A 12,991-nucleotide genomic window follows, 5' to 3' on the forward strand; every position below is an offset into this window, starting at 1 on the left:
CAACATCGTCTGCTGGCCCAACAACAACACACCCGCGCCACCTATTGATAGACTGTGTGACTAAGCGACAGAGTTAAAAAAAAAAAAAAAAAATCTTTATTATATTTATTATAGATTATGTATTTAACGTTGACCCAGTATATCTACCAAACACATCATGACCAACTATATTAAAGTGAAAATTAGAAGCAAGCAAATGAAATAATATTCTTTTTTATTATTTTGTCCCTGTTCACCAAGCAGCATAACTGAGATTCTTCATATGACATATATTGCAGGTAGTATCCTAAATTTAGGGGTAAAATGGAACTTAGCAAAACACTTATTTTCTGTTAGCACTAAGTTACTCTTGTAACAATAAATATTTCAAATTCAGTTCCCTTGTGCAGTCGATATTCATCTTACGTCTTCTTGATTCATAGCTTTTATTCCAACTTAGTGCCAATTGGTACCAATTATGAATCGTAATTACTCACATCTACTTTGAAAATAAAACAATTTATTAAGAACTGAAATGGAAATCTTGCCACCTGTTTGGAAACATCGCTAGTGCTTGTATGCAACCCTTATAAATTTCGCATATAATATTTCCTGTTATGGTCTGTGTATTACTTATTTTAAAGCGGCTGAAGATGTGCTTCTAGTTACTTCTGATAAAGTATTTGTTTGTGATGGGAATGAATAAAATCTTCGAGTTCAGCTAGACCGTGATCAGCTGATGAGTGTAAACAAACATCCTGGGCCTAGGTAATCTTGTTGATTTTTATCAGTGTCCTTGATGGGTGCACTTGGAAATCCACAGAGACTGTACGTAAGATATGTCTGCCATTTGTATGTGTGAAACTATTAACTAGAGCCTCGTTTGGTGATCTGGTACAATTGTGAAGAGTATTATCAATCTTTGCCCGGCGTTTTTCGATGGGTGATTATATGATTGTGTATGCAAATCTGTTGTCTGGTGAAGTAAAAAATAATAATTAGTAAAGATTATACGGTCTTCATTCCTACCCACAGATTAAGCAAACAACCTAAATGATTGTGGCAGTTATTCCCATGATACTTAGCGGGTAGGGAGTAAGGTAGGTTATAGTTATCCATTGCTAGCAGTGCCTCCCTTTTCACACTTAGAAAAATTCCAGTCACTAGAACTATTAGATGAAGATTAAGCTTAGGGGCATGACCATAACAGCTCGCTAACTCTTTACCACCCTTTCATCAGCTGGCTAAATGTTCTTGTAAATAAGGGCAGCAATGCAGAAAACTAACCTGCTTTAACCAGACATTATCTAACCTGACCTAACTTAAATTTATTAGTAAGTATAGGTTCCCTGGTGAATTTTAGTTGGACTTCATCAGTATCAGAACAACAATCTCATCTGTTAGAATGAATGATAAGTGGAAAATTTTAGGGAGATTTGGAAAATGATGTGAACAGAAAACTTATGTTGCACAGAAACAAGATCGAGGAAAATTTACCTAACACTTAGTTAATAAGGTAAACTTATTTGAAAAGCTCCTTCTAGCAATGCCCAAACCTTCCATATTACTGAACTATTATTTATAGTTTGTAAGACCTCATTGGGTTTATCATAGTTAACAGAGATTATGCATGGTTTATCTTCCTTCTCGGCTTTTTTACTTTTGTTGTTGTTGTTGTTGACTTCCCTGGGGAACGGTAGTTAGAATACTTCTCCAGTATCCCCACGTGTTGTAAGAGGCGACTACAAAGGGCTTTTTTGTCTCCAGTCTGTCTCTCCATACTGTCCTCCTCTTCTCTTCCATCCTCCCCTCTCTTCTTGATGTTCCTGTGTTTCTTCCAGCCTTTATTTTCCCTCTACTCCAACAGTGCCGTATAGCCATATTATGGCTTGGTGCTAATTCTTCATTGTTCCTTCATTTTTGTGTTGAATCCACAAGGTTAAGTTAAATTTTGTTAGGTTAGATGCCATTTTTTTCTTTACTGATTTATTTATTTATTTTTTAAATAATTGCTTTACCTATCTACATTTTACATTTCAGAAGAACAAATGCTGGTCTTTTCACAGTTAAATTACTACTGTCTATGCACATCAGGTGGATCCAGGATTTCAGGGGCTTGAGTGGTGAATGAATGGGTGTGCAGCCTTTTTCATTAGGCAGGCTGTTGATTAGTTTTCCTATAGTCATTATACTTTCCCTTTCCTGTCTGTCCTTGCATTACCTTACTCAACCTGCAGGTGGAAAAAAGAGGAAGAATTAAGATGGTGATAACATCCACAGGGTCTATATATAGGTATACACTGGATTCAGTAACCTATATGCCTTTTCCAACATGCACAGCAAAGTTTTGTTTTGGCTGAACATCATTCAGGACACATGTGACAGTCCTCTTCTCTACTTCATCATTTCAAAAGTATTTTTATCAGTTTCATCATACAATGCACCCTTGGTATTCTTAGGGATTACGTTACTGAAAACCCTGTGAATATGTAAACCATGAGTAGTTTAGTTTTCATTTTCCAGTCCTTATATATTATAGGGGCACACCAGTTCTTCACCATCACCATGATATATTTTTCTTTTTAATTTGACTGCTGCTGGATAATTTTATTCAAGGATAAGAGAGATCTCCAGAAGTGAGATGGTTAATGATGTCTTTGTTTAAGCCCTCCAGTTTGAAAGTCTTACAAAACTGAATGAAAATGCCTGGAGATATAAAAAATATAAAGTAAAAAATATATCAATGGATTGAAATGCTGAAGAGTTTCCTCGTGTTCCAGTTTGCACAGTGACCATGTTGCTCCTGCCTTTCCACCGCCGGGTGTGTCAGCAGTGTATGATGATGCAGCTGACCACATACACACTCCCTGTCACCACCACCACTACTATCCGCCACCTCTCTATCACACACCACCTCTTGACTGACAGAAAATCTCTGTCCAAGGAGGTCAAGTCTGACAGATCCAGTGGGTTTGGACAGAAAGGTAAAATATACCCTCTTTGGTTTCAACAGAAGCTTTGTGCTCATGTTCTTAAAAAAAAAAAAAAAAAAAAAAAAAAAAGAGAGAGAGAGAGAGAGAGACATAAAACCAATTTTTCACCTGTAGCAGATTGAAGGTAGCCTGAGGAGGAGTTCAGGTATATGGGAACATTGCCCAAGTGTTATAAATGGTGATGGAAAGAGTCATCTCAGCCAGAGAAAGCTGAGGATGGGATGCATTGTCTCTTGTTTCTAGTCTAGTCACAGTGCCTGACAACTTCCCCTCAGGGTTTTTAATGTCATGAATGCTTATTCAAAGTGAACACCATATGATATGCTTCCATTGTGAAATAGCTGGGAACTGTACATGTGTGGTAAATTAGCCTTTGCCACAACTTCTTGCATATGTGGCCTCCCTCTCTCTAACTTGAGAAGGAAGTAGGAGGAAGAGCTACAGGGTACACTGAAGTGTGTGCCTTCTGGTTCACTCATGAGCTGACAAGAGTATGTTTACTTTCTTAGTGCCCCTGTACTAGTCATGTCATGTGTATGACCCATGAGTAAGTTACAGCACAATAGGACATGACTCATGTATATTCAGTTGCAAGCGTTGGTATACAGATAGGGTACTCTTGAGTCCCATGAACTTCCCATCCACATTCCTCCTTTTGGAAGATAGGGAGGGAGTTGAGAGATATTTGTATAATGTCCATAACTCAGTTAAGTGATGTAAATGGTGCGGAAGGCTTGAATAGATACGGTATATGGCCCATTTCACTGGGCATCCTGTTGGTTGTTCTCCAGATTTCGTGTGTGCCTTTTCCAAGTTCTTCCCCATCGTATTTATTACTGTAGTGGGAAATATGGTTGGAATGATGATGAATAACTGAGAAAAGCCCGTTGAACGATACAGTCTCCTGTCGGTTGTAATGGGATGATCTTTGTAGGAATACTGTTGCTAGTATATGGTACCGTATTTCCCTAACCATTCACTGTGAACATTCTCTCTCTTTAGGTGAAATAAAAGTGTCTGGTGGTAACCAGTTATAAAATATAGGATCACTGTACTGAGGAGAGTACTGATTATACTCTTAAAAAAAAAAAAAAAAGTAGTAGCCAGAAACAGAACTGTCATTATACTAAAGGGGCTAGAGCCATTTTTTTTTTTTTTTTTTTTTCCCTGCATATAAGGTAAGAAGGTAACAGTGTTGCATATTCAGGGACAAAAATTCTCCTGGTACTGGTATTTCACTTCTTCTTCTTACGTACTTCTGTTGTCTATTATTCCTAGGGCTTGGCATGTTTTTCTTCTCAAAGAGAATTCTCTTTTGTATGATGAATAAAGGAGGGAAGTGATGGACATGCCATAAATGTGATTTAGATGCTGTGGAATAGTTGAACTTTTGTCTGTGACTGTACATTTTGACTAACTTTGGCAGCGAAGGAGGCAACACGTACAACTTACTACACTGCTGTGGTGGTGGGAGGCCTAGGAGTGACGGGGCTCATGCTGTATGCTGTGTTCAAGGAGCTACTCTCATCTTTTTCACCACAGGTATTAACTCCATTGCCTATACAGGTTTCATATTTTACAATGTACGTAATTGCAAAAAAGTTCAAAGAGTATATAAAAACAGGTACATGTAATGAGAAATTACAGTACAGTACAGTACAGTACTAAATACCTCACGTGTCACCAACCTCCTCAGTTGTATAGCTACGTATTAACCACTATGACCAAAAGGGCTCAAATTCTCCATCACTTACACTGCAACAAGGCTGGAGTGTGTGGATCCAAGAGGAAAAATGTCATAATTACATGACAGCCAGACAGCTTTTAGACTTGCATTGATGAGGTAGGTCTGAGCCCAACACAGATGATGGTGTTTTGTGGTTCTGTGTTATTTGACCTTCTCGGTGCACATCAAAGATTTTCCAGTGTCCAGCTTATTCTGTGAGACACTTTTAGTGAAGTGTTGGTACCCAGCATGTCACCTGTCACTTTCATGCAGTCCAGATTATAGTAGCTTAATCATTTCACTCTGGTAATGTATTTTTCATTACTGTATATTCCTGCTAAACCTACAGATTATTTTGTTCAGCTTATGAGAGACGTTTTGAGCTGGAGAGGGCAGATATAGTTTTGATTAACCCCACCTCAGCTAAATATCATTCTTGAATGAAATCATTGTTAAATAGCAAGAGCCAATTACAGATTACAGTATTTCCTCTTTTAACATGCTTCCTCCTAATACACATTTCACTTTAAAGCTGATAATCAGCATAGGAACACTTTGCATAGCATGTCATTGTTTATTATTAAGCAGTCAGATTGTATTGTGAATGTCAGAGTGGAAATAGTATACACCAGCCTTTTCCTTACATTATTTTGTTTCTTTTAAGTGGTTGATATATTCAGTCTGAGCATCAAATTAGTCATGCATTCCTATTTGCAGTTGTGATTTTTTTTTTTTTTTTTTTTTTTTTTTTTTTTTTAAAAGAGAGAGAGAATCATTCTTGCTGGAACCTGTCCACACTTCTCAGTTAACATTTTAGCTTTGGGGACTGCATTCACAGTGTTAAGCAAAAAGTAACACTACAGCATTAGAATGGGGAGGTTGTAATGTCTTAGCAACACTTTCAGCTAGGAGAGTACCATATACTGTACTCATGTATAATGTTTGTTAATGGTTATGTTTTACCCCAGACAGTGTACAGCGCAGCAGTAAAGAAATGCTGTGCCCATCCTAGAGTTGCGGATTACCTTGGAGAATCGGTCAAGAGTTATGGTGAGGAGAGCCGCAGGGGCCGACGCCAGCACATCAGGTGAAGAGTACGGGTGGGCTTTATGGGAGATGTATCAGCCATTAAAAAAATACGAAAAAGATATTTGCAGATGGTTAGGCTTGTGAGATGTAGCCAGAATTCCAGGGGTTTGACTGATGTCTTAATGAGCATCTGTCCCATTTCCCTCATACGGTTTCTTTCTCTTTGTTTATTGTAACCATCCTTACCTCATCCATAGGTGAGTAAAATTATCATAATGATGATGATGATGATGATGATGATTATGATGATGATGATTTAGAGGGTAGTGGGATTCCCAGCCCACACCATCTTCTTCCCTCAATTACCTTCTATGACATGCTATGAATACAAAGATAGTACTGTAGCCACTTCCACCTCCAGGTGAATCTGAGGATTTGCAGGGGAGATTCTCTTTCCTTAGGCAGGGCAGTAAACTAATTTAACATGCAGGCATAATTATGTACATGCCTGAAATAGCTGGTTATATGGCTGGAAATGTATTGGAACTACAGTTACAAAAGCCCTTTTTATGTCATCTTTTGTAATAAATATTTTTTGTAGGTCAGTACATTAGTCTCTCAACCCCTTTATTAAATTTTACCAAATGACATACATTAGTGCATGCCTAAAAATTACCCCTTAAAGTTCAGTTGCTTGGTATAATGCTGATTTCCTGGTTACCCCAAATTACAGTTCCAGCTGCATGAAAAAGTTGTGCTACTTTGGAACACATCATTGATGTATATCAAGGACTTACTCTGTTTTTATTAGCATTGTGTTAACCTCCACAGCCATGTATCATATGAGGTGGAGGGCAGCAAAGGCATGCGCATGAAATTCTACCTGAAGGGCCAGCGGAGGACAGCCACTGCTCACTTGGATGCTCGGCAGGTGGGTCTGAAGCACAACTTATTTACATAGCATCAGATGTTCTTGCCTGTCTCTCTTTCCATGGACTTTGAAAATCTGTTTGGTGAATCTACAGCAAATGACATTGATGGCTTTATTTGGCTACAGATCGGTGTTATTTCTGTTGCTGTTGCTTTGGGGAAGGCGGTGGCTCAATCGGTAGACGGGTGGCTTGCGGTCCTACCGAACCCAGGTTCAAATCTCCACTGGGGCAGGGACCAGTTTAAAGATTTGAATTTCATTACGGCAGACTTTACCGATCTACCGGAAGACCCGCCGACATGTCGTAAAAATACCCCCGCTAATACCAATACACCAGTCCTGTATGAGACAGCCCTAGCATGTATTCAATAAAGACGGTGGGTGTTAGTGCCGAAGTGGTGACATGCAGAGGTGTACGATATGTAGGAGGATTACTGGGCCTTGGGAGCAGGCTGAGAAGCCTATGCCCAGAGTTGAGAAAAAAAAAAAAAAAAAAAAAAAAACTCAGGTCTCTCTCACTGAGCAGACTGATCACCCACAGGTAAGCAACTGCATCTTTGAGGACTTCCTCCAGGTACAGTACAGTACATACACTGTGTAGGGAGCTGGCACCTGCTTGTGGTAGACGACACCTCACCAGGGTTCTTCCTATAGCACGGTGTAGAGAAATAGGAGGTTTCTTAGTAAAGACTCTTAGCCTGTTTCTGTGATAAATTAGCCTCACTGGCATTTGATCATAGCAGATATAACTTACTTTTGTAACATACTTTAGCTATGTGATTCACTTTAGTGTGTGGTTGTAAAGTGTTTTGATAGCTTTATGAGTTCAGATACAAGTACAGGTACAGTATAAGGATGTAATCCTGTACACAACTTTGGCTCAAGAATGTTTACATGTTTTTACAATTCTCTAGTTTGGCTGAGAACTGGATGATAGCTGGGTGAGTGAAAGTAAAAGTATAAACAAGCTGTCTTATCTCCTTCTCTTACTGATGTCCAGTAACTCCTTTCTGTGTACTGCACCGCAGCATCTTTATCTCTTTCCTGTTACTATTTCATTGGTCACTGCTTATCTGAGCTGTCTGCAAGCATTCCTCCTCCATTATGGCAGACGAGTAGCACCTGTCTAGCAGCGCATTCTTGCCCCATTCCTATCCAGCTCTTTAATGTAAGAGTTAACTGATACTCCCAGTCCCTCATGTATGCAACAGGTCAACTCGGGAACTGTCTTTCTTTGTCTGTATTTACTTTTGCCCGTGACCTTCAGTCCTTTCAATGCAACGTGTCCAGGTATCTCAGAATTAATGGATTTTGAATTGGGCCTAATGTTATTGTTTCCTTGGAGGGAACACTCTTGTATGCATCTCACCTTTGACTCCTTCTTTCTTGCATTAAAAAAAACAAAAAAAAAAAACATGATAGCTCTTATGAGTGTGGCCCCTAATTTACTTACATTCCTGCAGACATCCTCTGGGTGGGAGTTTCGGTACCTGTTTGTACAGCTGGATTCCTACCCACACGAGGTTATAGTTGTGGAGGACAACCGTGGGACAGCCTTTGAATCATCACCCTCATCTCCATCTGCAAACCTGTCAGGTGGCCTTTCTTCCGATAATGTAACACAGGGAAGCGACATCCCTGCACTAACTCCACTCTTTCCTCCGAAGTAGGCTACAGTACTACACAGTCCATGTACAGAAACTCTGCATTGTGATAATTGTATGATGGAATATTTCAAATGTGATGTATGCAGATGATCCAGTGTTGCTTTTCTTACTGACTCAGGTTTGCGAATGTCTGTGAGCAGTAAGTCATGTAAATTAATGTAGAGGGCCTAAGTGTAAAATGATAGTTTTTGTGAGTGACAGCGTGATGTACTGGTGAATGGCGACAGGCTTGAATTGATGAAAGACTTTATGTATCATGTTGCAGTGATAGATAAGAGAAGTAATTGTCAAAAGGAGGTGGAGAGCAGACTGGCTTGAGAAAGTAAAGTGACCAGTGCCATGAAAGGCATATTACAAAACAGACAGGGTACAAAATGCTGCAAGTGGACTGCAGTAATGTATGGTGTAGAAAGGCATGGGTTTAAATAATCTGGACTTCATAGTGGGAGCAGAAGAAATGGTACTGCTGAGGAATACTGTATACTCATGGGGATTGCATGAGTTGTATACTGTAAAGTATGTGGAATAAGGAAGCCCATTAACAGAAAAGGTAGACAAGAGTGTGGTTAGATAATATAATCACATAAAGAAAATGGATATGAGTAAGGTGGTGAAAAATATAAACATGTGAGAGTTGAAAGTAGGTGAAGGAATGGAGGAACTAGAAGATTGCTGGATATGGAAAGGAAATTAGTTCAAAGACAAAATATGAAAGTTTAAGAAGTAAGAGAACTGGCATAATAAAAAGGACTGAATGCACACGATAAGGGATGCAGTGATTAAAAAAACAAAAAAAATAGCAGTCATTGGAATGATCTCCATCTTTCACTCATTATGAAGTACATTTCTGTGTGGATTGTTTTACTTATGGAGTGAAGAATTTTGTGGCTTGAGATGTGGCCTTTTTCATTGAGCAGGTATGCCATCTGGCTATAGTTAGTTAAATAGACTTTGTCAATAGCTCTTCTCATATGCTTTCCTGTTTGAATTTCTGGATGCCAACCACCCCATTTTTTAATGGGAGCTATAGAGTTGTGATCATGATGATGATAATGTTGACGACCTTATGAAATGTTCAGTGAATGTTGGGATGCAACTGCCACACTGTACAGCATTTGATACTAGGACTAGTAATATGAGTAGGTCTGGCTATTTTATCAAACAAATGAGAAAGTTTTACTAATACAAACAGTTTAATACTATATTTAGCATGTTTATTGTCCTGCAGTTTTTGTGTAAATGCCATATTACCTTTTGTTACACATTCTGGAATTACTCTGTGTAGTAATGACAGCCTAAATCATCAGGAACCTAGAGTAGTAAAGGAGTGGCCTTTTGCTTCACAATCCTCTTCTTATATAGGAGCTCTCATGGTAAGGACAACTGTAGTTCTTTGATCCCATCCAATGATCTCACAGTTTTATTTATTTAAGAGTGTCATAAAACCCTAAGCTTAAATTACGTCATAATATTTCAGACAGAAGCACATAGGTCATATTTGTGCCTTATTTGGTAATATTAAGCAGGAACATTAACACCTTAACTTTGAGGCCCTTCTTGAGTTAATTAAGATACTGTAGTCTGGTGGTAGCAAGAATGGATTTAACTGAAAAATTATCTTGATTTTCATCAGACTGCTAAGTAGAAATATGTGTGTATGTGTGTGTGTGTGTGTGTGTGAGAGAGAGAGAGAGAGAGAGAGAGATTGAGATGGACGAGGGATGGGGAGGGAGAGGCTTAAGACGAGGTTGAGGAATGGAGAGGGGGAGATGAGAGAGGGTGGTGTGAGTTGGAGAGAGGGCAGTCTGGTGGTGGAGAACAGGATGACATGGAGACACATCATTTGTGGCCAAAGCCTCTGGGATGAAGGTGTCTGGCTGCAGTCAGAAAAATAATTCTTGAGTTGAATAATACTATCCAAAAGCCAAATCTTCATCTTCATCATCATCTAATCGTGTGTTGCCTTTCAGGGAGCGTAGATGGGACTAAGCAAGTTGGTCCTGACATTTAAGGTGAGAGTGACTAGCTTCACTTATCCCTGAGTGGCATTATATAAGCAATAAACCCCAACCACCCCTTGAATATAAAGCTGCACAGGCTCAATCCGACTGGAATGCCTTAATAACTCACTAAACCACCAGGTGCCATAAGTTGGTCATATGGTTGCCACCCAGCATAGTAAATGGTTTCCTAGTGTACAGGAAACCATTTGGCTTTCACTCAAAAGCCAAATAAAAAATATAAAAGGTGTCATGGTGGTGGGGACGTTAAGTGAATGGACATAAGATTCAGAAGCATGCATCTGTGTTGGATTTTAGTATTGCATTATTACTTGTTATATTGCTTCCTTCACCTTTATAATTTTTTTCTGTGTCTGCCATCCTCTTCTGTTTCTTTCATCCTTCCTCTCACTTTTTCTTAATATTCTGCCCACTTTGGTTGGCTGTACACTGAGTGACAAGCCTGATGGTTTCCTGTAAACCAGGATATCATTTATAACACTGGTTGGTAACCATATAACCAAATAATGGGGCGATGTGGAGCCTACTATGGTATCCCTGTTAACTGGGTGGAGAGACACAAATGTGGCATCCATCCAAGAACCAAACCTCCACACTCTTCCCTGCACCCAACTTTGGTGAGACACTTTCAATACCATTAATTCACTGCATGGGATGGCCCTGCAGGAATGGTTGCTTGACTGCAGTAGATGGGTCTTCTCATCTAGACAGACCAGGGTCACGCAACAGCAACAAACAACAACCCAAATTGAATACAGTACAACATGCCCTCTTTTTACGATAAAGGTGTATTTGAAAAAAATCTGTTGCATAATGATTAATCGTATATTGAGTCAGTTATAACATGGGTTCAAAGGGGATATGTTTTTGGCCAAGGGTCACCCACCCAACACAGTAAAAAAAACAAGTTTCCAGCTCACATGAGCTGTTAGTTATTTCACTTTACTACAATTTGTTTGCAGATTCAACTCCAATGCCACAGTATTGTTCCATCACTGACACTAACATACCTGATATTGACCAAATTCAAAAGCCATCTTGAACAAGCAATGACTGTCAGCATGCATGTTGATGATTATACAAGTGATAACAGCAATCATACATCAACCCGTGAGGCTTCATACGGGATCATAATGATTGTACAAGTGAAAATGGTATTGCATATCAGAAAAAATTTCCTAACTTTTTAGTCATTGTACATGTATAAGCAATTCATTGCATACCAGTTCTGAATAAAACAAGGGTCAGCTGCACAGAATACAGTACAGTTGGAAAATAATATGTCTCCATTTTTTTTAGTCAGATAGTTATGAGCTTCTTACTTAACATTCTGGAAAGTCTGTTAGGCATTGAAGGTCAGGTCACTGGGTCATTGCTCACTGTACAAATTTCATGTGTTTGAGGCTTAGAAATTTTCATTTTCATTCATTGCCAGACGTCATGTATCCCAAACGGGGTGGCCAAGGGCTTAGAGTTAATTGTTTTACAGGGAGGGGCACTAATCCTCCACCAACCCCACTTGACACGTAGGGATGCCAACAGCATCTGGTGTTCCCAGGCGGTCACCCATCCAAGTACTAACCAGACTCAACGTTGCTTTAAATGTCATTTACCATGAACTTTTATTTTTTACTGAAAATGCTGTTGCTTATTACTCTCAGGTCCTCAGTTATTAATGCACAAAACACAGTACAGTCAGTCTGGGTACAAGTATCAGGTGATGAAAAATTGTTCAGATTACCAATAACATCATCACCATCAGGCCCTTGACCCATTACACCACAAAGGCTAAGTACAGCTGAGGTTACGGTACAGAAAATTCTTGGCCATTGATAACTTAGCACACTATAATAAATTGGCATGCAGTCAAAATGATTCATCCCTTCAGTCTGATGACTTATATTCTCATTTAATTCTTGCTACCAACAGTTGATTTTGTTTTTATTTTAAGAATTAGCCTCTAGTACTGAAAGGGTTAACTAAGTCCATATCTACCTCCTCCTGTATGAAAGGCTGTCTCAGGGTAAAAATAATCATATGGAGGCACTGGAGCTCAAATGAAATCAAATATACTGTACATCAGTGTGCAGAGGGAGTTAACCATCTTGGATCATTCATAAATATCATCTGTGTCTGGGACTTTCTTTCTCAGTAGCATTTAGATCCAAGTTTCATATGGAACTCAGTTACATTTTAAGAAATTTTAACAGAAAATCTAATTTTCCCTCTGATGCACATCAAACTACGAACCATATTCTCATCACCCAAGGATGCTCCCTATCACTTCCGTACTAGTTTCATTCTGAATCTGGTATAAGATATCAGTGACATACAAGCAAATAATTTCATCTTATTATTTTGACCTCTTTCTCCCTCTTAGGTATAGGGTGAGGTAAGATAAGATGTAATATGTAAAATTAATCATGCAGGAAGAGGTGCTGGAAAGCTTATTAAACAGACATCCCTGTATCTCATGGTACACAGGGTATTGACCCTTGGTGGAAAACAGGGAACCCCCTCACAGTGGCCACAAATGCTTATAGTCTGGTTTTAATATAAATAAATATATATACTGGATATGCAATTAAGGCGTTCCAATCAGATTGAGCCTGTGTCGGTTTATATCCAAGGGGTGGTTGGGGTTT

General features: G+C 39.1%; 1 protein-coding gene across 3 annotated transcripts; it reads left to right on the plus strand.

The window, feature by feature from the left end:
* The first annotated feature begins 706 nt into the window (after positions 1-706).
* Positions 707-9,449, plus strand: LOC145409621 (mitochondrial import inner membrane translocase subunit Tim21). Of its 3 annotated transcripts, none has more exons than XM_080279974.1 (6): positions 707-747; positions 2,760-2,963; positions 4,399-4,514; positions 5,667-5,785; positions 6,559-6,658; positions 8,122-9,449. In XM_080279974.1, exons 2-6 carry the CDS (start codon positions 2,774-2,776, stop codon positions 8,326-8,328), a joined length of 732 nt encoding a protein of 243 aa, XP_080136100.1. In that variant the 5' UTR covers positions 707-747; positions 2,760-2,773; the 3' UTR covers positions 8,329-9,449. The 3 variants fall into 3 exon arrangements, with proteins under 3 accessions (XP_080136100.1, XP_080136099.1, XP_080136101.1); XM_080279973.1 differs by having other exon boundaries at positions 746-807; XM_080279975.1 differs by lacking the exon at positions 707-747 and adding an exon at positions 1,018-1,079.
* Positions 9,450-12,991: the final 3,542 nt, after the last annotated feature.

This window comes from Coenobita brevimanus, chromosome 82 (genome assembly GCF_032717465.1).
Source record: "Coenobita brevimanus isolate Jiangsu-jjx chromosome 82, ASM3271746v2, whole genome shotgun sequence".
Classification (NCBI taxonomy): Eukaryota; Metazoa; Arthropoda; class Malacostraca; order Decapoda; family Coenobitidae; genus Coenobita; species Coenobita brevimanus.